General features: G+C 41.0%; 1 protein-coding gene across 1 annotated transcript; it reads left to right on the top strand.

Annotated features, from left to right (window-relative positions):
* The first annotated feature begins 12907 nt into the window (after positions 1 to 12907).
* abraa (actin binding Rho activating protein a) lies at positions 12908 to 18930 on the top strand. Its single transcript, XM_030052316.1, has 2 exons — positions 12908 to 13546; positions 18493 to 18930. The coding sequence occupies exons 1-2, from the start codon at positions 12908 to 12910 to the stop codon at positions 18928 to 18930; spliced, it is 1077 nt and encodes a 358-aa protein (XP_029908176.1).
* The last annotated feature ends 6302 nt before the right edge of the window (positions 18931 to 25232 follow it).

Genomic DNA, 25232 nt, shown 5'->3' with positions numbered 1-25232 from the left:
TGTGTTGTGGGGGGGGGGGGGGGGGGGGGGGGGGGGGGCAAGAATGGGGGCAGAAAGAGGGAGCAAGAAAGAGAGAGATGAGAAAATGGAGGGAAAATGATTACTAGCTATATAACCACTGATTTTACCAAACTCCATCACAGGACAGAGGCTGTGTGGGTGTTTTTACAAACCTCCTATAACCACGTCTGGTGATCAGATAATCAGGTAACTGCTGGGCACAGACCAGGGCTCAGTACTTACTAAGAGGGTTATATAAACAAGCAGCTGAGATAAACTGTTGAAGTGTGACTGTACATCAATCCATCATGTGCTGCTAACTGGGCTACAAGCACCATACTGCTGATACTGCAGCTGGTCCCACTGCAGGCCAGCACTCACATTACAACCAGAGCCCGTCTACGACGCTATATTAGACATTTTCTGTTACAATGCGCTCAAGCGCGATTGCCCCTGGTATGCACGTCATCACGTTGAAATTACATTCAGTTATACAGTCATACATACGGTTATCGGAACTTTCTATTTAATTTGTGGTGGGATAAACCCGAGGTCCCACATGGAAGAGTGCAAAAGAATGCCAGGAGGCTGATCCAAGATGGCGGCGCGTACAGACACAGCGGCTCAGAGCTCTTCTCACACAATTTCGTTATGCTTTTGGTATAATGACAATAAAGATTTCTGATTTCTGAGGTAAGTTGGAAGTCCAAGTCGAAGTTAAGGAGAAGATCTGAAACCTGCAAGTTTGCCAAAATACCCAAACATGATGTTACTACAAAGTACAACACAGTCAAACATGAACTGACTCTCTGACTATTTTTTTTTTTTTTATTATTATTTGAAAACACATTCAACCTCACATTCTCTGTAGTCTCTAATCGTTAGTTGTACCGTTTATGAATGGCAACAATATTGTCACACAAGCCACACAAGCAGAGCATAATAAGGTGGATGTTTCAACCTAACTTTCACATTTAGAAATTGAGGGATTCACCAATTAATAGCTCGGGCGTTTAATACGCAAAATTTTGACAGAAAACAGAAGTGCCGCACAGTTATTGTGCGGCTAACTGTTTACTTCTGCAAAAATAAGGTGAATAGCCTTATTTTGGGTTACCTCTATATAATGCAAATAATCGCCCCGGCGGTTATTTGGGTGGGCGTTTAATACGCAAAATGGGTGCAGACCTCAGGCGTTTAAAAGAACCAGGCAGTTATTTGTGGCCTGGCGATTAATTGGTGAAATACGGTAAATGTATCCAAATGGTTTGTTGCAATGTAAAATGAGGGCAAAATTTGGTAAACAGGCCAAACATTCAAAATCACGTATGGTATGGTCCACCAAATAAGTGAATTTTAAATTTAATTTCCACGGTTCGCTCCTAAAGGGACATGGGGAAAATTTTTTTTTAGATATGTTTCTCGTGGGCATGAGAAAACATCTTGTGCTCACACAAAATTTTCTCGTGCGCACGAGAAAGCATTGGATGCGTGCGCATGTTTTGTGGGAGATCCAATGCATTTGGTTTGAGGTCTGTGTGAAAATGCCAGTTCAGGAGTTAATTCGGCTGTATTTCAAACTAGGACTTCATTGTAAGGACATTGCTGCTTTGCTTGCAAGTCGTCATTGCTATGCAGTGGCAGTTCTGCCTATGTTGCTGCCCTAGGCGAAATTACTGGCTTGAGCCCTCCTACCGCTCCTCCTTTTTTATTCTAACAAGATTTTGTCCATATAAAAAGTAGCCTATTTTTCCAAAAAAGGGTCTTGAAAAAGAGGGGTCGTCTCGAATGTTGAAGGCATGTAGTCTGTTTCGGCGCAAGGGATACACCCCTTTGGATCGTGTGGTTGATTTTATTCACCAGCAGTTACAAACAAGTGGCCAGCTGTGTGGGTATAGGTGGATGTACACTAAGCTCCTACTGTTGATTATACCCTTGGTTTCTGGAGCATACCAGTGAAAGTAACGTGCGCACGGGAGATTATCTCGTGCTCACAAGATGTTTTTCTTGTGCGCACGAGAAACATATCTAAAAAAAATTTTTTCCCCATGTCCCTTTTGGGGCTCTGTAGTTTTAAAATGTGATTAAAAAAAAAAATTACTAGCAAAGTAATAAAAATGAGACACTTGCACTGATCACATAATCATTCTTATTGTGTCATGTCACAGGTTGTAATGACAGATGATGTAATAATCTGATTATGTTACATTATGCAGCAGTTTTCAATGACAAGGAAGAAATGTACTTTTTTTAGAGGTGTAAGAGAAAAACAGAGGGAGCCAGAGATGGAATGGGAGAGAGAAAAATGGGAGAGAAACGGAAAAAGTGGCAGTGACAGAAAGCGCCAGAGAGATGGAAAGAGATGGACAACGCTGGAAAGTAATTATTAGGAAGTATTAGTTCCTCTGTTCCCATACTGTTAATGTTAAATGTAATGAAAGAACTTGATAACAACTGAATGAATGTGCCACCCAAATCACTGCTTGTGTATTTTGTTTGGAAACCTCAATGGCTAGATTCTATTGGAGACGACAATGGCTCGATGGCAAACCGCTGTAATCCGCTTTACTACTAGCAGGAAATAAGGACAAGATGTTTAATTTTAGATTCTGACACACATGCCTGCACACACACACACACACACAGACACACTTGTGCAATGTCCTCAAATTTTTCTACTCTTCTGGGGGAGTTTATGTCTTCACCAGGATAGATAGTCACAGTCACACAAACACACAAACAGACACACACTCTTCAAAGAGGAAATGTGCTGCGTTGGTGTATCGTCAAGACAGAGGACTGAAGTTGACTGATCCTATTAGGTTTTGCTGTTAACCACAGTTAAGATCACACACACACACACACACACACACACACACATGGCTGTGTGAGTCAGCTGTGTCCTATTCCTAGGTGAAGGGGAACAGAAAGAGGAGTGCAGAACTAAAGAACGCCTGTCATGTTTATTTCTGTCTCTCCGGCTCTTGCCCGGGCTTCATTATTGGTGTGAACGGTGGTTCATGCTGTGATCTGTTGCCGCGCCACTTTCCTCCACTGTAGAATCTGAAAAATAAAACCATATTGGATCAGTTCACTATTTTTAAAGAGGCCATATTAAAATGTTGATTCTGATTTTTCTATAAATGTACATTAGAGTCTTGCATCCTGACCTGGGCCCAAATATTTATTGATTTATTTTTTTGTTTTGTTTTTAAGTGGGACTTAATAATAGCCTGCAACTGCTTTTTATGCCAGTGTGAAGAGAAAAAAAAACATGAATTATGATTTTGGCAGACTTATATGTGCTCCTAAATCAGATATGTTTCTCATTCCTGTTGATGTGACGCTGAACAATCAGGTGAGAATTCATGTGTTTTTTCCCACTGAATACATTCACATCACTGACAGTGTCTGTTGTGCAGCAGTGCGCTTGTTGTAAACATGGGGTCATGGTACTGATCTGTTCACACTGTTGTCATATACATGTGAATGTGAATAATTAAGACAAAAAAGAACAGATCTAAGAAAAAATCAGAATTGGATCCCTTTCAGCCGCTGTGGGAATGCAGCCTTTCAGCATATTGTTTGGTGAAATTCATGTTCATCACACAATAGCGTGAGGTAAGACCACCTGCACCAGCCAAATCAGCTTGTTAGCACAGACTGTTTTTTTTTTTTTTTCTCTATTAACTACTCAAAATAACAGATAATGAGACATAACATGCTAGTGCTTTGTAAGTGTTGTATAGTGCTCATACCATATTTGAATTAGTTTAAATATAGCAGGCTTCTCCAGCCCAATGTAAAAAATATACATACATACATATATAGATATCTGGGGCTCAGGCTGAGAATGCTCATCATCCTGAGGCCTGGGGTCTGAGTGTCTGGGAGTGCTATGTTGTTTTGCAGGTAACACTTTACAATAAGACTACAACAGTTAATGTTAACTAACGTTAACTAACGTTAGTTGTTGTACTGTTATTGTAAAGTGTTACCGTTTTGCAAAATAAATGAACAAAATAAAAAACAGGAGACATGACAAACAGAAAACAGGATACATAATAAAATGAAAACAACTTATAATTACAAAATTAGATTTTGTAATTATAAGTTATTTTATATAATAAAGTATATAATAAAGTAATTTGTAATTAGTTTCCTAGATGCCACTGCTAAAACAAAAATGACAAATGAATATTTCTGCTTTGACTGGCCCCGATTGAAGATGGTTGAGAGCCAGAGACAGTTGCTCACTTTGCCTGAGAAGCAACAGGACACACTCTTCATCACCATGGCGGCACACTGATGATGTCACTGTTGTCACGAGCGGCGAGAGAAACGCTGTCTTTCACACCGACTCCAATCTGCTCTGTCACAACAAAGCTTGGACAGTTTGTGTGTGTGTGTGTGTGTGTGTGTGTGTGTGTGTGCAGATCCCAGCTCATACCAGGCTCTCCTGCTGCACTGTATTTCTCCGATGAGGAACTCCACGCTGCCAGCACTGGCACTCTGCTCAGCCAAGGAACCACAAGTAATGAGATATCACTTCTGGCTCACATTTCTGCAGCGATGGCGTCAGCAGGCCCATAAAAAGATGCCCTTCAATTAGACAGAAATACATTCATTATGGAAGAGAACACGCTGAAAATATAGAAACAGTGTTCTGTGCGCAAAGATGCTGCAGCAGAAGTGGAGACAGTCTGTGCTCTCGACAGCTGCCGGACCATGTGAGCTGCCGGGGTCTGGACATGAAGGGTTACATTTTATCTTGTTGGTTCAGTTGTGTCGCTGCATTGGGAAATATGACAAAATAAACAAATCTAAATCTGAAATGCCTTTGAGTTCACTTCATAAATTCTCTCTCACTTTCTCCCTTTTTCCTACATTTGTGAGACCGAGACCAAGCAAACCCAATTAAATCAGATCAGTCACTCTGGCCTTTGTCTTTCAGAGTGCTGTAAGAACTTCAGTTTGTGCAAAAATAAAATCATGGAACATTACTTTTTCCTGTGAAGATCTCAAAATGGCTTATCATCATAGAACCACTTGGTCAGATGTTCAGGCTATAAGAGGTGGTGAGACTGAGCATGTTTCTGACTGACATTATGTGATGTAACAACATGTGTGGTTTCTTTTCTGACCTGCTGAAGAGATGCACATTCCAGCTGTAACCATCAGAGATCAGGTGCAAACACATGAGGCTGTTTTATTAACTTCCTCTGCAAGAATGATATCTGTTCAAGCAATCTGATTGGTTGAAAGCTGTGTGTGATTTAATATAACATCAAGGGAGGTGCATTGTTTTATCTGTATTGTTCTGCTACAACAGCTGCCAAGCCAACAGATTATCTATCTATCTATCTGTGATTATTATTGTTGCTGCTGACTGACAACAGCTAACTGAAAGATCATGCTGGCATCCTGCACAACATACAGTACAGTCCAAAAGTTTGGACACACCTTCTCATTCAATGCGTTTTCTTTATTTTCATGACTATTTACATTGTAGATTCTCACTGAAGGAATCAAAACTATGAATGGCTAGTGGAGTTATGTACTTAACAAAAAAAGGTGAAATAACTGAAAACATGTTTTATATTCTAGTTTCTTCAAAATAGCCACCCTTTGCTCTGATTACTGCTTTGCACACTCTCGGCATTCTCTCGATGAGCTTCAAGAGGTAGTCACCTGAAATGGTTTTCACTTCACAGGTGTGCCTTATCAGGGTTAATTAGTGGAATTTCCTGCTTTATCAATGGGGTTGGGACCATCAGTTGTGTTGTGCAGAAGTCAGGTTACTACACAGCCGACAGCCCTATTGGACAACTGTTAAAATTCATATTATGGCAAGAACCAATCAGCTAACTAAAGAAAAATGAGTGGCCATCATTACTTTAAGAAATGAAGGTCAGTCAGTCCGGAAAATTGCAAAAACTTTAAATGTGTCCCCAAGTGGAGTCCCAAAAACCATCAAGCACTACAACAAAACTGGCACACATGAGGACCGACCCAGGAAAGGAAGACCAAGAGTCACCTCTGCTTCTGAGGACAAGTTAATCCGAGTGACCAGCCTCAGGAATCGCACGTTAATAGCAGCTCAGATCAGAGACCAGATAAATGCCACACAGAGTTCTAGCAGCAGACTTCTCTAGAACAACTGTTAAGAGGAGACTGCGCGAATCAGGCCTTCATGGTCAAATAGCTGCTAGGAAACCACTGCTAAGGAGAGGCAACAAGCAGAAGAGATTTGTTTGGGCCAAGAAACACAAGGAATGGACATTAGACCAGTGGAAATCTGTGCTTTGGTCTGATGAGTCCAAATTTGAGATCTTTGGTTCCAACTGCCGTGTCTTTGTGAGATGCAGAAAAGGTGAACAGATGGATTCCACATGCCTGGTTCCCACTGTGAAGCATGGAGGAGGAAGTGTGATGGTGTGGGGGTGTTTTGCTGGTGACACTGTTGGGGATTTATTCAAAATTGAAGGCACACTGAACCAGCATGGCTACCACAGCATCCTGCAGCAACATGCCATCCCATCCGGTTTGCGTTTAGTTGGACCATCATTTATTTTTCAACAGGACAATGACCCCAAACACACCTCCAGGCTGTGTAAGGGCTATTTGATCAAGAAGGAGAGTGATGGAGAGCTGCGGCAGATGACCTGGCCTCCACAGTCACCGGACCTGAACCCAATCGAGATGGTTTGGGGTGAGCTGGACCGCAGAGTGAAGGCAAAGGGGCCAACAAGTGCTAAACACCTCTGGGAACTCCTTCAAGACTGTTGGAAAACCATTTCAGGTGACTACCTCTTGAAGCTCATGGAGAGAATGCCAAGAGTGTGCAAAGCAGTAATCAGAGCAAAGGGTGGCTATTTTGAAGAAACTAGAATATAAAACATGTTTTCAGTTATTTCACCTTTTTTTTGTAAAGTACATAACTCCACATGTGTTCATTCATAGTTTTGATTCCTTCAGTTAGAATCTACAATGTAAATAGTCATAAAAATAAAGAAAACACATTGAATGAGAAGGTGTGTCCTAACTTTTGGTCTGTACTGTATATAGCGTGCAAAACACAGCATGCTACAAACAATGCAAGTCATGTGCCACCTAACTTGTCAAAGCATCTAAAACCACATTTACTTTCAGCCAAATGCTCACGCCGCTATACGGTCTAACCTTTGACAAGACATGAATCTATGTTGCTGCCACCGCATAATAATGTTAGAATAATTCATGCGATTAATACGTCTCCTCACATTACCCATGCACAGCTGCAGCACCCTGGATAATTAACACCTTTGCATGTAAATATTTGATTATTACACCAGGAAGTTACCCCCTCCAGTAGAAAAGGCCACGATGATCCATTTTGTGCCTTCAAATTAAAAGTCTTTTGTCAGCCAGAGCAGATCAAACTTTCCAGCCAATCAAGTCTGAGCTCCAGAGAATGCCGACAGAGCTTTTTCACAGCTGCAATTTTGACATTAAATAGCAGGTAAACACAGGTGTTATTAATGATATTAATTAAGATTCAGTTCATTTACGTGTAGCAAAGTCTTTCAGTTGAGGCAGCATGAACTCCAGCAGGACCCTGGCTCTGTTAGACCTACACAGAGCTGAACCTATATTAATATTATGAGTAACAACTTTGTTTACCTGCTATCATATGTCAGCATGAGAAAGGTCTACAGTCTCACCTGCAGTCAATATTTAATTAACCTGTCTCCATAAGGTTCTCATGCTCTTACTTTAACCTCATCTCTCCCAGGCCCTGCTGCCCTTCTTCTTTTTTTTTTTTTTAAAACCCGTATTTACCAGGGTAGTACACTGAGCATGCATGCTCTCTCTCAGCAACGCCCTGCTTCAAATTCACACCTGGGAGCTGCCCGGTACAACCTCAGTCTGCTCTGCTCGGCCCCTGAGCAGCTGCACCGGAGCAGCTGGGGGTTAAAAGCCTTGCTCAAGGGCTCACCAGCCGTGTTGAGGGAGGGGAGAGCACTGTTCATTCACTGTCCACAGCCGCATTTTTCCTGACCTTTTGGCCCCATGCTGTATCTGCACCTGGAATCAAACTCCTCAGATCCCCTGTTTAACACATGCACTTCATTAAAAAAAGACAGTCTGTATTATTTGATGGAGGAGAAGCTAGTGATCACTAACACATGGTAGACACATTACACACACTAACAGATTGCTATTAATTCATGACAGTGTATATTGTAGCATATATTCCTCAATGGGATAATTTCATAGAGCATCTTATGTAACATGTTATGTAAAATGAAACAACATAATTTCTTATAGACAAAGCTTATTAACAGCAAAGAGGTGTGCTGAAACATTACAGTATGATGGAAACTGCATAGATATTTTCTATTATATTATCATGATGTTTAAAATACACATCAGACATCATTGCTTTATTATGATACAAGTACACAAATAGGTTATTATGTATAGTAGGGTGCTGCTGAATGGAGAGAAAATTAGACAAGCATGCCTGTGCCGTTAAAAACATGTCTAACTATCACATCTGTGATATGCAGCCAGACAAATCCTAGTGCGTCTTCTGAGTGTGTCTGGAGACTAAAATAACCACCCAGGGGCCAAGCTATCACCATTTCAAGTTTGTGTGTGTGTGTGTGTGTGTCAGGTTCCTGGCCCCAGACACATGTCTCATGCCACCAGCTGCCTCACGTGCACGCTCCCACCTCCCGTTGTGCACACTGGCACTGAAATAGACATGAATGGCACTAGAAAGCTATGAGAAGGTGAGTAAGGCACAGTGATACAAGTATGGATACATGAGTTTCATCATACGGAAACTGTTTTGTCTGTCTGTCATGTTTTACTGCAGATGTGTGTTGCACCTACAGACAGAATTCTCAGTTTTTCAATTCCCGCTACAGAATTAGTGCTTGCCATCCAGGGGAGCATTTAAAGACTTAATTGTTATACAAAATCTGAAGTGCTTTTTGTTTTCATCTGTCAGTGTTTCAAAAGCGATCTTGACATGGCGATGTTTTCATGATAAAGGAATACCAGTGTTTCCTATAGTTTCTTGTCCATATCTGTCTCTGTTTGGGTATGAATTAGTTTTTGAGTCAAGTCTCTGGCACAAAAGACATTTTTTTCATCATAACAATCACTCCCTCTACAATATTTAGACTAAACTCATTTTAATTTCAGATCAGGCCAAAACCACCATTTCAGCATTCAGCAATATTTTGGGTGGGGACATTTTTGGAGTGCCTGAACATTGGGGGGGACTTGTACCTCTCAATGTATATGGGCGTTTGGGCCTTGAGTAAAGTTACACTGTGGTGGTACTGTTCTTGTTGTGGTGGTACACCACTGCTAAATGAATGCAAGGGGATGATAGAATACAGACTATAATGTCATCCCAATCGCAATCCCAATCTAATGTAAGAGTATCTGAAAGCCTTCACACATCCCACCAATGGTCAGCTTTTAGCATTTTAGAAATAAACACTGTGGGGAGGCTACATAGTTTAACGTTTTTACAATGGGATGGAAAACGCAGCAAATGCACATCTGTCATTGTCAGGCTGTGTTTATTTATAGCGCTCTGTCTCCGTTTTGTGCTCAGCAGCTCTAAAAGGTTGAAAATAGTTATTTGGGAAGATGTAAAGGTCTCACCATTAGAGTTTTTTGACCTGAACACTACAGCCCCAACCTGCTCATTTTGGCTGGACACAGATCATTTCATTATTCTGGTGGGTTTAATAATTATTCCAGTGGGGTCGGATCAGTAGCAGGCAGGCAGGGGTCTCGCTCTTCCTGATGGTGGATCTAATATATTTCCATTTAGAGGTGAAGTGTGCTCAGGTCAGTATGGGCTGTTACAAATTCTACTGAATACCTTGGTCTTAAGCAAAACTATCAACATCAGCTTTAGAATGAGTTATCTTGTCTGGGGACAAGAAAATAAACACCAGCGCTCTCATTTATGAAGGGATGATCCTGCTATTATACCAAATACCAGATGTAAAGTAGGTGGAGAATTTACAACCCATGTCATTCTTTATAAAAAAAAAAAAAAAAATGTTTCCTTGCTCAAACTTTCTCTGGAAGTGTCCTCTCTCCTTGCTCCTCACGTCCTCAGAGCTTTTTAATGAAGTGAGACGTCCTTAAAGATAGCAGGCAGAGATCAGTGGAGCTGGAGGATGGTGGGATGAAGACATAAAATAAGGGATTGGGATCCAGCCCTAGCTTTCAAAAGCTTTTCCTGCAGTCTAAGCTGCTCGGGACAGGTGCCTCAGCTAAATGCCAAAACAGGAAATGTGTAAATTCAGTGATTTTGAGATTTTTTTTTTTTTTTTTTTTTAAACAGAATACAGGCCAGGGAATGAGTTTTGAGAGTAAGAAATGTCAGCACTTGGCAGAGAAATTGTTGAGTCAGTAGTAGCCCATCAACCCCATACATCCAGCAGATTATGGTTATTTTGTGCTACGGAGCTGTGAAGACTCGTCTTTTTTCTTGTTTAACCTTTGAAACCTGAACGAGTTCACTTGATTTCCTTCAAAAAATGTCACAAAAAAAAAAAATAAAAAAAAAAATAAATTAAAAAATGCCAACCAGAAAATTATCAGATTATTATAAGAAAAATGATTAAAAGAAAATGTACTGGAAAATGACCGTAAACTTGGAACTTGACCTAAAACTTAGTAAAACAATTAGGAAAGGAAATTACCATACAGTTAGCCAAAAAAAACTACATTCATAATTCTTATAATGTATATTTAAAATTACAAGAAAATTGCCATAAATAATGATAATATAAATAAGAATAATTACATTTTTAAAAATTCAAAAACATATCAAAATGAAACCCCGCCAACAGGTTTCAAGTGTCAAACATGCATTAGGAGATTTTTTTCTGACCACTAGATGGCAGTAAGAGCAGTTTGGATTAAAACTCTTCACAAAAGCGCTCCTCTCTCCCTCCTTCCCTGTCTCTCCCCCTCCAAAGGTCTACGAAAGCCAACCTGGAACAAACTTCACTAAGCTCTGTGTCTTCAGGCTATAAAGAAAAGTTAAACCCACCGCTACAGGGAGCTACAGAGAAGTCCTGCTATACTGATCAGTGTTTTGTTACGTTTCTTATCACATTCTCTTTCCGACTCAGAACGCAGCTCTTTCGGTGCAGTACCACCACGTGCCTTGGTGGTTACGCTCGCTCACTTCATGGACAGTTTTCAGGAATGGGAGGGGAAGGCACTTTTTAAAAAGCAGGGGAAGCAGTGGGAGGAGCTTGAGTCCAGATTTTGTCAACAAACTTTGGAGAGGAGGGAACAAGCTGAAAACAGCAACATGACTGGGTTGTGAGTTGGTACTGCATTGGATCATACATCTCAAAAAGACATACATTATTTCAGGATTTTTAATAGGGTCTGAAGTCGTGTGTTGCAGGTTTAATCAATAATCCTTAGAAAATATGTTCTGTCAAAGCACAAGTGAGTAAGCTGCATTTGAATGCAATCACTATAATTATATTCAGCACATATGAGTCATAATTCTTACTGGAATAGTTACAGCTACATAAATCACACATACATACACACACACTCAAGATGTATCCTCCAACTTGAGTAATATCTGATGCAGAATTAAGGAATTCACACTCACACTCACACACTCACACACACACACACACACACACACACACACACACACACACACACACACAAATCCAACTTATCAAAGTAGAGTCTGCCATCCAAAGGCCTTGCCATAAAAGAAAGTGACGGCATTGCATTTGTGAATGAGGACATCCCCATATATACCCAGTGAACACACACACAAAAACACACGCACAGCCTGACTCAGACTCCATCAGGCCTGTTTGTGCTCCAGCAGGGTGTTTCAGTGCCTCTGTGTATCAGGACAGAAACCTCCAAGCCACTAAAAACACTGGACACCTGTTCCCTGGATCCCCTCAGAGGAAAATTCCACTCTGGGGTCACTGTGTATGTGTGTATGTGTGACAGAGACCCTATACCAGGCCTTCTCCAGTGTGTGTGCGTGCGTGCGTGAGTGTGTGTGTGTGTGTGTGTGTGTGTGTGTGTGTGTGTGCAACTCTCTCACTATACTTTTGCGTGTTTGTGTGTGTGTTTAAGACTGTGCACCACCTCTTGTGGAGTGGAATCTTGACACTGGTCCCTCTGTCTCACGTGGGACACTGCGACATCACTTCCTTTACGACCCTTCCATATTTAAAGGCTGGTGTGGGGTCAGAGAGGCTTCAGCTGGGGATTAAAGCCAAACTTCACTGACTTACCCACTGACCGACTGATGATCTGCTGGGCTCGAACTGAACATTTGTCTGGAATCACCAAACTCAAGAGAACAGAGTTTTTACGATCTCATTTGGCTGATGGGCTGAATTTTTGCATGAGGATGATTTGAGATTCCTTTAGCTCTTTTTTAAACATTTGATTAGTTAAATTGTACTCAAAGCTCACCAAAGCTGAATGATCTAAATAGACTTTTCAAGCACACGGACACTCAGAACATTGACTTCGGAGTAAGCCGAGAAACACAGTCAAATTGTACTTTCCCAACAGTGAATCCGATTGGGCTGAAGGACTGAATTTTTGCATGAATGAACGTGAATTTTACTCATTGCTAACCAAAAATTCAAAGATTTAAATTTTGAAGGACACAAATGCTTAGAACACAGATGCAGAACCTGAACTGACTTTGGAAGAAGCTGAGAGACATTTCCACAGTGGATTTCCCAACAGAGCTGCAGTGCCACGCCAAATCTCTATAGATATCTACAGATATCTAACGAATCACAGCACTGGAAGAGGAAGGTGAGCAGGAAACTTATTTTATTTGCATCATCTTTGACATCAACTCTGGACGATCGTCACGATGAGTAGCGGTGGCACTACTACAGCTTCATCGCAGGAGTCCCGACCATTTGTACGGGCGGTCAGGAAGATAAAATGCGCTGCAATGGTAGCCAGCTTGGCCAAGAGCTGGCAGGGATGGGCCAATGAACACAGTGATAAGCAGGAAAACATCCCGTCTGGCTGGATGCCTTCAACCATCGAAGAAGAAAGTCAGAAGGAACGCAATCACGTGGTCAAACTTACTGTCACCCCACGCGTTATCGCAGCGGATGCCAACGAAAGTGGCGGGATGAAGATCCGGACAGGTTCCGTGATGAAGACGGTCCAGCCTAAACGCAGCGAATGCAGCAGCAGCGATGTGGTCAGCGCCATCAGAGGCAAAATGGAGTCTGGGCCTGAGGAAACAAAGCCATTTCTAGGCAACGAGTCACCAACGCGACGGCGCCAAATGAGGGCTCTTCAGAGCGGCGGAGGAGGAGGAGGTGGAATCATCCAGGACAAGAAGTTGATGCTTCAGGAGAAGAAGCCCGAGTCAAGGAGCAACAGTCTGGACACTGAGGACAGCGGGCTGGGAGAGGAAGCTGGACTTAGCGACAACAACGAATCAAAAAGTGAGCTGAGTGACGGACAGCCAAAGGAACAAATCAGCAGGCCTAAGGTAGAGTAAAGTGACAAGTTCATGATCCCAATAATCACAACCTTGATTTACAGGTCGAACAGAGAGGTGATTAAGTCAGTTAAAGATGCATTTGATCAGAAATGGATGAGCATGAGATGGATCATCAGAGAAGAAACAATCTGATAAAGAAATACAGAATATTAAAGAATAGAATATGATCAAACAGAACAAAATAGAATAGATCTTTGGAAACGAGAAAATTCTGTTTATTTCTTTTAACAACATGGGTAATATATATATATATATATATATATATATATATATATATATATATATATATATATACATATATATGGGTATTTCATGGGTATATATATATATATATATATACCCATGAAATCAGACAAAAAGTGTCTGATTTCATGGGTATATATATATATATATGAAATCAGACAAAAAGTGTTTTTAACCTAAAATTTAATAATAAAAAGAAATGAATTTTCAAAAATAAAAAGAAATTATTTTTTAAATTTTGAATGCTGTCCAAACAAAAGCCCACCCACAGGCTCTTTGTATTCAGAGGGTTGAAATCAAGTGGGAAACAGCATGACAAGTTAAATTTAGTCATAATACTAGTAATAATTCCGCTGAAGTTGTATTTGTATTTCAAAATTGTAGCCAGGCCAGAAACTGCTACCTGTTCAGTTATTAATTTTACTTTTATGAACATAGTTTAGCATTGGAATTATGACAAGAATGAATAAATAAATAAATAAATAAATAAATAAATAAGAACTTACAGGCCTGTGGGTGCATTTGATCAACTTGTTCCTTTGCCTGTGGCTCACACCTGTTGTAGATCTGAACCTCCACAGGGAATGTCCATCTGTGCCATATTCTCCTTGCCTGTGAGCACCAATAAATCTAAATGAAATGGAACAGGGGCAGAAAGCTGTGTTGGCTGAAACAAGATATGAAGCGACAGTTATGATAAAAAGGGCTTATTAGAGAGTAAATCCTTTGCATATTTGTGTTGTTGGTGGCAGTTTCAGCAGAGTATGGCTTCATGTAGGTTGTAAGACTGTTTTCCCTTTAAATATTTTAATTGAATTGAGGGACAGGTCATTGTCCCAGACATTTTGGCAAGAGCACTTCAGGATTTGCTTTTTGCTTTTTCTGTATTTATGGGACAAATGTTTGACAGCCATCTCCGCCTCAAACTTACTACAGAAACAGATCTCAAATGAGGAGGACAGAGGAGGACAAACCAGTTAAAACAAGGTATAAATTTTCTCATGCAAGTCAGACAAAGTGAATAAACACGTTGAAGCAGAGGGCCCTTTGAAGTCACCTGAAGAAAGCCAACCCCCTCATCAACACCAAACATCATAACAGTTGCATAACTGGAATACAAGCATCTCTCCTTTAAAAGGCAAAGGAGTCAGCCGGCGGTTAGCTGACTTGTAAAGCGACTCGGCAGAGAGCAAGTCCAGCTCGTAAATACATGAGCTCAACTGGCGCAATGGAATATATGCAAATAAATATAGTCACACTCTGCAACGTGTTCTTCAACCTGACCTTCAGGTGGAACAGCCCGCATGGGAAAAATGGGGTGGAGAGAGCAAGGGAAGGAGGGTGTGAGAGAGAGACATTAGAGAGAGAGAGAGAGAGAGAGAGAGAGAGAGGGGAGTGAATCGCAGACAGAGAAAGAAAGACATGAATTACCATGAGAAAGTCCGAAGGAGGAACTGAATTCTCAAGGAGACACAGAGAATGAAGGACCGAGAGAGAGGGGGAGACCAGAGCAATGAGAGAGAAAGGAGAAACAAAGCAGAAATAATGTTATAACTGTATTTATTTTTATTTTTTTGTATTACTTTAAGGTTATTGTTTGTTTGTGAATAGGGAATTGTGCTTATCCAACCATCATACCACTGAAGCAAACCAAATAATAATTATAATATTTTACAAAATGAATAAATAAACAAGGAGAAGAATAAGGGATGTCTTTGGCCTTAAAGTAATAATCCTTTTTTTTTTTTTTTTTTTATAAAGAAATGGAAATGTCCATTTTGCTGCTCTTTATCACCTGTAACATAATCGTGATTCAACCTAAAGCTAGCTCATGAATATTATATGCAGTTTATTTGGGATAAACAGGAGAAGACGAGCTGGGTAGTTAGCATGAGCACGGATAGCTGCCATGGCAGAGCAGTCAAAGAGAAGGGCGCCACCTACAGAAACTCACAGTCCAGTAACAGAAAATCTACGGAAAAAGACGTCATATTACAGGCAGTGTGTAGATTTGATTGATGGTGGTGCTGGAGGAAATATCATGAGCTTACCAAAATTATCAAAATGAATACAATGGTTGTCCAATGTTAGGATTACTTTTTGTGGGAATATGAATGTTGGTGTGTTTTAATTATATGCAGTGATGAACTGGGGCCACTATGCAAATTGCATGGCAGTCCATCCACTACATGTAAAGATATGGAGAATAGAGTCAAATGTTTGGTCTGGGGGTGTCAGTACAGGTCATGAGGTCACCAAAACTGACAAGATGCCTGCTCTGGGTAGGATGAATGTGCTTACCAAATTTCATGGCAATCTGCCAGACAGACTTAAAAATATCAAACTGACACTGTGGCCTAGTGGTAACACTGGAGGAAAGGTCATGGTGGCACCAGAACTGACATACTGCACACACTCGGTAGCGTGATACGCTCATATGATACGATACAACATACTTGTCCAACGACGGAAAATTTGTCTTGGACTTGATGTGCAGGTCCACAGTCAATACACATAATAACAGCATAAATGATAAGAGTGTAAACAATAACAGCAAATTTTCTACTTTCAGCTCTTACCTGATGGTAAGGGGTGAAACTCAGTGTTCAGAATTTCTGCGACTGGTAATCATTTTTTGGGCGTGTTTGATTAGCTTGTAACTCCTCAATAATTTCACGGAAATGCACCTAGTAGATTTTATGATACCAAATTTTACATTCTGGTCAAATGTGGTGCCATAGGAAAGGTCATGAGGTCACCAAAATTGATTCATCATTTCAGGGGCATGACCGTGTTCACTAAATTTCATAGCAATCCACCCAAGAGATTTTGATAAGCTGTGATGGTGGTGCCTTAGAAAAGGCACATAATTTCATCAAAATTAACAGGATTCATCCTCCATGGAGCAGGAATCGTAAAATCAGCATTAAATTTCATGGCAATCTGCCAGTAGTTTTCAAAATATGTGGCCTTGGAGTAAAGTGTTGAACAGATGGACAGGTCAAAGCGGCTGTCCTTAGGCCCGGCCTGCAAGCGGGGCAAAAATGTGGAACTTGAGGATTACCACTTTAAGGATCCTCGCTGTTCAGGCTTCATCTTTCATAGAGTTAATACTGGAAGGGTCTGATGGCATGGCATTGGATGCTTGGCAAGCTGAAGAAAATTGCAAGAGGGGAGAAAGGAGACAGGGAGGGGAGAAGGGTGGCAGGCGGGGGAGTGGAGAGAGAATAGAGAAAGGCTGGGGAAAGAAATAGGGAATAAAAAAATAGGAAGGGGACAAAAGAGACATGAGAAAAGGAGAAACTGGCAAAAAGAGACGAGGATAGGAAAAGGAAGAGAGAAAATGGGAGGAGGCTGAGGAAAGAGAAAGTGAAGTAGAGCGAGGAGGCCAAATGGAATGGAAAAAGGAGAAAAAGAGGGGGATGAGAGGGAGGCAGAGGTGTGTAAAGAGAAATTGGGATGAGAGAAAGAAGCACATCTCTTTTGAATGCATTTGCCTTGTTTGCCAGGCAATCCAATTTTTCCTGCATCCACGCTCCTTGTAGTTTGCAGGCATGGTGTTACATGTTTGTGTGTGTGTGTGTGTGTGTGTGTGTGTGTGTCAGAACGAGGTTGCAAAGTAAAGGCCAAGCTGGATATCTTTTACACCAGCTAAAAGGTGGCCTATTTAAAGGTGGAGAGCCACCAATCAACATTAATACACAGAACTGGAGGCCGCGACATGCAAGGTTCTGTACAGATCTGAAAAAACAACCAAATTTAACTGAGTGACAGATATTCTCATGGAGATTCTTATTCCAAAGAAAGCACCCTGACCAAAAAGTGATTTGGAGATGATTAGGAGATGATTTGTAGGAGATAATGGCCTATCCATTGAAGTGGATGGGGCTTCCAGTGCACATCCTATTTATTTATTTATTCTTTGTTTGTTTGTTTGTTTGTTTGTAAAAAAAAAAAAAAATGAGTAGGGTTTCTGATTCTGAAAAAATGAAATTTTAAAAGTACCTAATTGCTATCAAACTAGGACCAGAAACATGTCCTACGACATTATTAAAGGAGTGCCTTTTAATGTGGAACTCCAAGACGGAGAGTTCGCCAAAATATGGCATCACAGCAAAATGGAAATATGCTCAACTTCAGTCTAACGTTCTGTGTGGTTTTTATCTTATTCTTTTAATTTGATGAACAGACCTAGCTCCAGAACTAATAAGGAAGATGACTACCTGTAGCTGGCTATTATCATCATTCTCATGAACGGGTCATCTGTTGCCAGTGGACAGATCAGTGTTTCTCTGTGTTCTTGCGGGTGTCCATGTTAGTTACCATGGAACACATTCAGCAACATCCAACAATTACTACAACTGCAACTACAACTGATGCAGCCACTGTTACTAGCAACCCTGCTGCCACCACTTCTAATATTGTTTAGCCGGTCAGGGAAAAGCTTGGTAACCTCAGTATCATTCTAGCAATCAAAAACTTGTGTTTTGAGGAACTCAAAATGCTTTAAAACCTTAAAAGCAAAGATGACCACATCCAGTAAACATATGATTATTCTGTAAGAAAAGAAGCTGAAGATAGAGAAGAACTTAATATGTGCTTTAATGTCAGAAATCATTTTGTCAAACTAGGAGTCATTTTTCTCTTCAAACAATATTAACTGATTTACTTGCACCATCACTTCCCTCCAGATCAAAATCGCCACCATGTCGGACCTCAAAAGCCGCTGGCAGCAGTGGTCGGACCTGCACGTAGAGGGCCAGAAGCTCAACCCCTTCAGCGAGGAGTTCGACTACGAGCACGCCATGGCCCAGCGCCTGCGCAAGGGTGACGACGGCTACGGCCGACCCAAAGAGGGCTCCAAGACAGCCGCGAGGGGCGACCGGGCCCAAAAACACATCCACCGGGAGATGGATGAGATGGTGTGGATTATCAGAGACATGGGCTTTAAGGACAAGGAGGGGAGGACCATCATCACCTTCGGCCGGCTCTTCGATCGCTACGTGAAGATCTCCGATAAGGTGGTAGGAATCCTGCTGCGCTGCCGCAAGCACAAGATGCTGGACTTTGAAGGGGAGATGCTGTGGAAGGGACAGGATGATGATGTCATCATTACGCTGAGGGATTAACAGTGGATCTGGATGTCTTACAGGCACACATAATGTCCCACACACAAACTGACCATGCAGACAACACCAGCAGAACTTTATCCCTGAGTAGCTCTGGAAGATATAGGACAATAACATAGTTATTACATTGACTGATTGAAAAAGAACGGCCCCACACATGGACATAAATACACAGACACACACACAGACACACACACACACACACACACACACACACACACACACACACACACACACACACACACAGACATACACAGTCACACACACAGATGCCAGACTCATTAGTGCTTCTCATATAGCTGTCAGATCAACTGGTCTAGAGAAACCACGCTAACCATGCTTGCTACGCTACATTGTGAGTTCTGGCAGAACGGTGCAGAACAGGAGAAATAATATCACACCACGGGACTAAGATAAGACATGATATCTTAACACACAAACATATGAGACTGCAGGGTTGCTCACATGAGATGGGAAGAATTAAGATGATTTACGAGTGCGCGCACACACACACATGCACCAAACTCATTAGGTCTTCTCATATACTTGACAGTTTAAGTAGTGAAAGGAAATCATCTTTACCATGCTAACCATGTTAACCGTGCTACATACTGGAAGCTATGTGGATTTCTCCTGGTGCTCAGACCCATACTTGATAACCCTCCCAGTTTTACCAGCAGATACCTGATTTCCATGACCCTCTCTCTCTCTCCTGCAAGTGACAGTAAACCCTAAATCAGCATTTGACCCATAAAACATCTTGACCCTAAAAATGCAGATCTCGCAGATAGTTTTTAACCACGAAGGTACATTTGACGTGGGAAATGACGCAGGTAAATGCTGGGCAAATTCCAAGAAGTGTTTTTGGCTGAACAGGTGTCCTGTACTCTCTAGCGGGACATGTCCCCATTCAGCTGTCGGCTTTCAGCCGGGCAGAGATGGGTGGAGTTGACCGGGGTGTGTAGTGGAGTGCAAGGCAAAATTTTACAAACAGCTAGAATAAGATTTTGGGAGTTCATCCATTTTGAAAAAAAAAAGTAGATTATTTCACTTCCCACCTAGCTCTTATATGGACAGTGTAGTGGTGCTATTGTTCTCCCATTGTTACTGAGTGGTTGATCCTGGCTGGATGCTGGACACTGAGGGACTGTAGATCCCAGAAGGACACCATGGCCGACACAGTGCTGCTCAGTATGATGATGAGAAGGGGCAGTGCTGAGGGCATGTCCCCAAAGTCCACTGTCACCTCCACTGTCTTGTGCTCAGCTCCAAGTTGTTCTGACTTCACCCGAGGCCAATGACTGCTCGCTTGCTTTCAAAGTTCAGACATTACAAGTTGTTCCTAACACTGACTGACTGACACTGTGTTTACATGGACTAAATAATCAGGCTGCTGGCCTTATTCTAAAAAAGACAGTAGTCCACTTAATCTATTTCATGGGTTGCATATACAACTATTCCACTCATATTCCCATTTTCATGCCACAAACCACTGCCTGGCTTTACAAAGTGCTATGTAAGATATGTCTATTCATTCATTCATTTTCACTTACTAGAGTCTTGGGTAGCCCATCCCAGTGCACACTGGGTGGAAGGCCGGGAAACATCCTGGACTGGTTGCCAGTCTGTTGCAGGGTAAGATATGTCCAGTTCACAGAAAGTATTTACATGCAGTGTGTTTACATCTCATCCCAGAAATGGTGAGATTTTTTGCTTTTGTTGTCAGTCAGGTTTCCACAGAATGAGTTCACGGACTCACCCTGAAAGTCACTAAAATGGCAACACAAAAACTCCAGTAGGATGTCATTTTATGATTAAGGTGTATACATGGCTTAAATACACTTCAATAACCCAACTAAAGTTGGAGCACTCCACATGTCTTAATGCCAGTATTGCTTACCAATTATGACCTTATTCAAATTAAGGTAATCAGAAAATGCTGTTTTTGTGGACTGCGAATTTCCTGCGGGATGAATAAAGTATCTATCTATCTATCTATCTATCTCTTACTCCAAATATTGTCTGAGTCGAGTTAATATTGGAATATTACAGTGCAGGTAAACAGTCAATATAGTTGTCAACACTGGGAGGCTGCAGTAGGTCAGTTCTGCCTGTCCCAGCTGTGTTTAATCTTGCCACTAGTAGGCTCTACATCTTATTTCTGAAAAAAGTCAGTAAGTCTGTGTCTTGGCCTTCCCCCTGGTGGGGGTCTGGCAAAGACATCAACAGACAGGGATAACACGTTGTGTGAATTAAGTCATATATGAAGTCATATATCTAAGTTTACTAATTGACATTTTAACTGTTTTATTTGTCTGACTGCTGACTGCTGTTGGTCCCAGATTCATGTGTGTGTTAAAGTTACATCGCTGTAATATCTTTGAGAGACTACTGACTGGTGTGAAATGAAAGGTGCATAAAATGTGATTTTTTTTTTCTTTCAAAGTGAAAGCATGTGAGCCTTCTTACAGAAGGGCTATTTTGTAAAAACAAAACAAAAAAACAACAACATATATTCACAGTTTACTGGAAATATAAATGTTTTGTCCGTGTACACTATTCAGGTCAAAAGGAGGAGTAGCGATTCTGGGATACGGGTTGTCTTTTTCGCAGTGGTCGATGTGTTGACATGATGCAGCATGAATGTCAATAAAGATCCCATATCAAACATTAGCAGTGTTTATATTAACCCAGGTATATGTACGCTGAGCTGTTTTCTGAACAGCTGATTCTTCGACTTTCCTATCCAGTTCAGTATTTCAAACCTGCCATCTGAGGTGGCATGCCCTCTGGTTTCATGTATTGAGGCCTGAAATTATTTGCCTGATATTACTATTTTGATATGAACACCACCGCCTTCACGGGAAAAACCTACCTAACTTTAATACTTGACTTTTAGCAGAGCGTTCGAACATCTCTCTTAGAAAAAGACGGGCTTCTCAATCTACTTCCATCTCTGTGGTGGCTTCTGCTGAAACAGGAAGTGCAGAAGTTACCTGATCTGTCTGGATGCTGATAAAAGGAAATGCACTGTTATTGACAATAATTTGAACAAAACTGTCATTCGAATGCACTCAGTAGTCATGTGTGCATTTTAGCTTTGGAAAGTGACACTTTCCAGAGTGATGTTATACCTTCTTTGGATTAAGAAGATTCAGCAGTTGTTTTCAAGAGTGTTGGCTGGGGGGGGAAGTCCACCTCAATGACAGGAGGCTAACAGTTAGCATTTGGAGCATATCCAGCACTCAGTAGAGGAAGATAGCACCACTGCTGACCTACAGAACAGCTAGAAGTGAAATGTCACATTTTTCAAAATGGGTGAACTTTTCCTTGAAGAGCCCCGATTTATAGCAGAGAACAACCAGATCCACATTACCTTTTCTCCTTGTCCACATTTTCTCATCCCAAGCAAGTTTCAAGTCTCTGCAAGTTGATTTTTGTATTACAGCTGCTGAAATACAAGGAAAAGGAATGCATGAAAGTATGCATGAAAGTATAAAGTATTCATGAACTAAAATGTGCATATTACTAATAATATATGTAATAACACTTATTTCCATTTTAAGAAATAATGAACAGTTCATGAAACATGTGGCCATCTAGGTGTTCTGTAGCTGATGCTGACTTCTGATGTTTTGGCAACAGAAACGAGAATTAGCTTGTTGTCACATTTTTAATATTAAATATAAAAGTGATGCTGAATGAACAAATATCTCTTTTGGACACTGATAGAGTAATGAAGGCTGAATTAGGTGTGATCGTGTTGACAATTGCTTCTCTAGTCAAAGTTGAAAGGTTTATTTTGTTGCAGATTCACACACACCAAGTGGTGAGCCATGGCTTGGAAACAAACGTCACATTGACTCACAAGTGGTTTGGTCATTGACAGTGTTTTGGTAATCTGTCATCCCACCAGGAAAGATTTTGGTGACACAGAAGAATCAAAACCAATCTAACTCCAGTCCCTGTAACTTTTAGCTTGAATACTTACTGCAGGTTCTGTCAAGGAGTTGGAAAATACGGTCCTTTGTCAGTCAACAGGAGTGATTTTACCTGATCTTGGCCTCCGTTCATTTTGTTATGCTACATTTTCTAACCATGAGGAACTCCTGGCTATCAGTTATGGACATCTGTCTCCTTACACCCATAAACTTGGGGTTGGGGTTGTTTTCTGTAATTGGTTTGGATTGTGTTTCCACTCTTACACTGTACAGCAGTTCTCCTGGCAGATGACTGGGACTCGCCTTCTCAGGTGTCAAGCTGCAGTTCTGTGCTACCATCCAAGCTAAGATGGAATTGCTCTCTCTTGCCCATACAAAGTGGAGTTTATATAAAAACCTCCAAACATGCTTGCTACAAATGCACCATACACCAAAAGCCTAATTTCTTAGGCTACAAAATGTAATTAGCAGTGTAGTGGGCCTGGGAGACTGAGAGATGAGTCACCATGTCAACTGCACACATAATGACAGGCGCTAGGTTTCTTTAATTGTATCTGTCCTCTTCCAGATGGATGAGATGTAATTCATTTAAATGTACTGGAATGAGTAATCTTTATGAAACAATTCAGATGAACAGTGCGGGTGACAAAGTGTGAATTTTGTGTATGTTTAAGGTTTTGTGTGTGTGTGTGTGTGTGTGTGTGTGTGTGTGTGTGTGTGTTGGGCGGGTATGTTTGATGGATGACGAGTCTGGACAGCTGCAACTGGTTAGCACCCCTTTAACACTGTTCCAGTGTTTTCCACTCTTCTCCATATCTATCTATCTATCTATCTATCTATCTATCTATCTATCTATCTATCTATCTATCTATCTATGATCTACAGTACATGTGTTATTTCCATTTATTTATTAATTTGTTCAACTGTTAAACTTTAAACATACATATATGTCCATCCTTAGTTGAAGACAGATTTTCACACATAGCATGAACTATGAGCTTGCAATGACTAATCTGCAGTTATACTGTATATTAACATGTTTTAATTACTCATTACAATGACTATAGTGAGTTCAGTGGTTTGAAATGGTCCCAGGATCAAGACAAGCAGCTCGCATAGAACAATGTCAGCAGCAAATCACAATTATATGATGTAAAGCAAATGTGCCTCTAAGTGTGCATGAGTGCATACATGCACATGTGGGAATGCATAAATGAGCTTATGGGGATCCACGGGCTCCACGTCGTGTCAGCTGTCGGGACTCTGAGGCCGGCAGTCAAACCAAGTTCAAACCATTTCCAAACATCAGGGCACAACAATAATGTCTACTGTTCATGACACAAAAGCAAATAAAGTGTTGGCCTGTGTAGTTCCCTGGTTGTATATGAGTCCACATGATGGTGAAATATGCTCATTAGTGGCTCTGTCCTCCCCTGGGCTGCTAGTCTGTAATACTATATTTCTATTCCTCTATTTACGTCCATAGAAAATCAGCTCCAAAAATAACATTTAGCACATAAACAAACATGAACAAACACACACACACACACACACACAGAGGAAAAAAAAACAGGTACAAGGACTTGTTTGGGTTGTCTTTCATTGATATAATCCACTTTCCTCACGTTTGTTTATGTAGTAAAAGTGTAATCATGGGAGTTGTTTTGCCGCATTGTAAAATGAATGGAGAAACAGAAATCCAGTGTTGTGGATTAGCAGCCCAGGGCAGCACAGAGCAGCTACTGAGGAGATTTCACCACCATGTCCAGGTCACTATACAACCCAACTCTCTACCACAGCTCAATTTTGCTTTAAAGCAAACATACTTTCTGAGGGGGAACAGTATAAACCCAAGCATATATTGTTCTTCATGCTTAAAAAACACTACTGGTCAAATATACCTTCAATATAGTCATTTTATATTTATATTTTAAATCATGTACCTCTAGCTTTCTGTCTGGGCAGCAGCAGGGTACAGGTGAAATTCCAGATCGCCGACATTTTATTCTTCACAAAAAAAGTTCTTTCATTAACCATTAAGTTGAAGGTAAAAAGAAAAAAGCAAAAAGAAATGCAGTACCTTTTCTCTTAGCGGTTGGAGGAGAAACACAAGAGGAGAAACACAAGAGCAACACTGACCTGCAGTGGCTGTGGGGGAGACTGCACCTGTCTGGTTTTCATCTCTGTTGATATTTCAGAAGCGAAGGCTGTTTTAATGTTTAGGCTGAATGATCTTCAGCACTCTGATTTTATATTACAGTCTTAATGCGTTTATTGCTAAGACCTCTAACAATAGACACAATGAAGACGACTTGTGGACTTGCAGTTATGTATCCCTCTGCTGCTCCTTTTTGCGGTAAT

The sequence above is a fragment of the Myripristis murdjan genome, chromosome 5 (genome assembly GCF_902150065.1).
Source record: "Myripristis murdjan chromosome 5, fMyrMur1.1, whole genome shotgun sequence".
Classification (NCBI taxonomy): Eukaryota; Metazoa; Chordata; class Actinopteri; order Holocentriformes; family Holocentridae; genus Myripristis; species Myripristis murdjan.
This window is presented reverse-complemented; position numbering and strand designations above follow the sequence as displayed.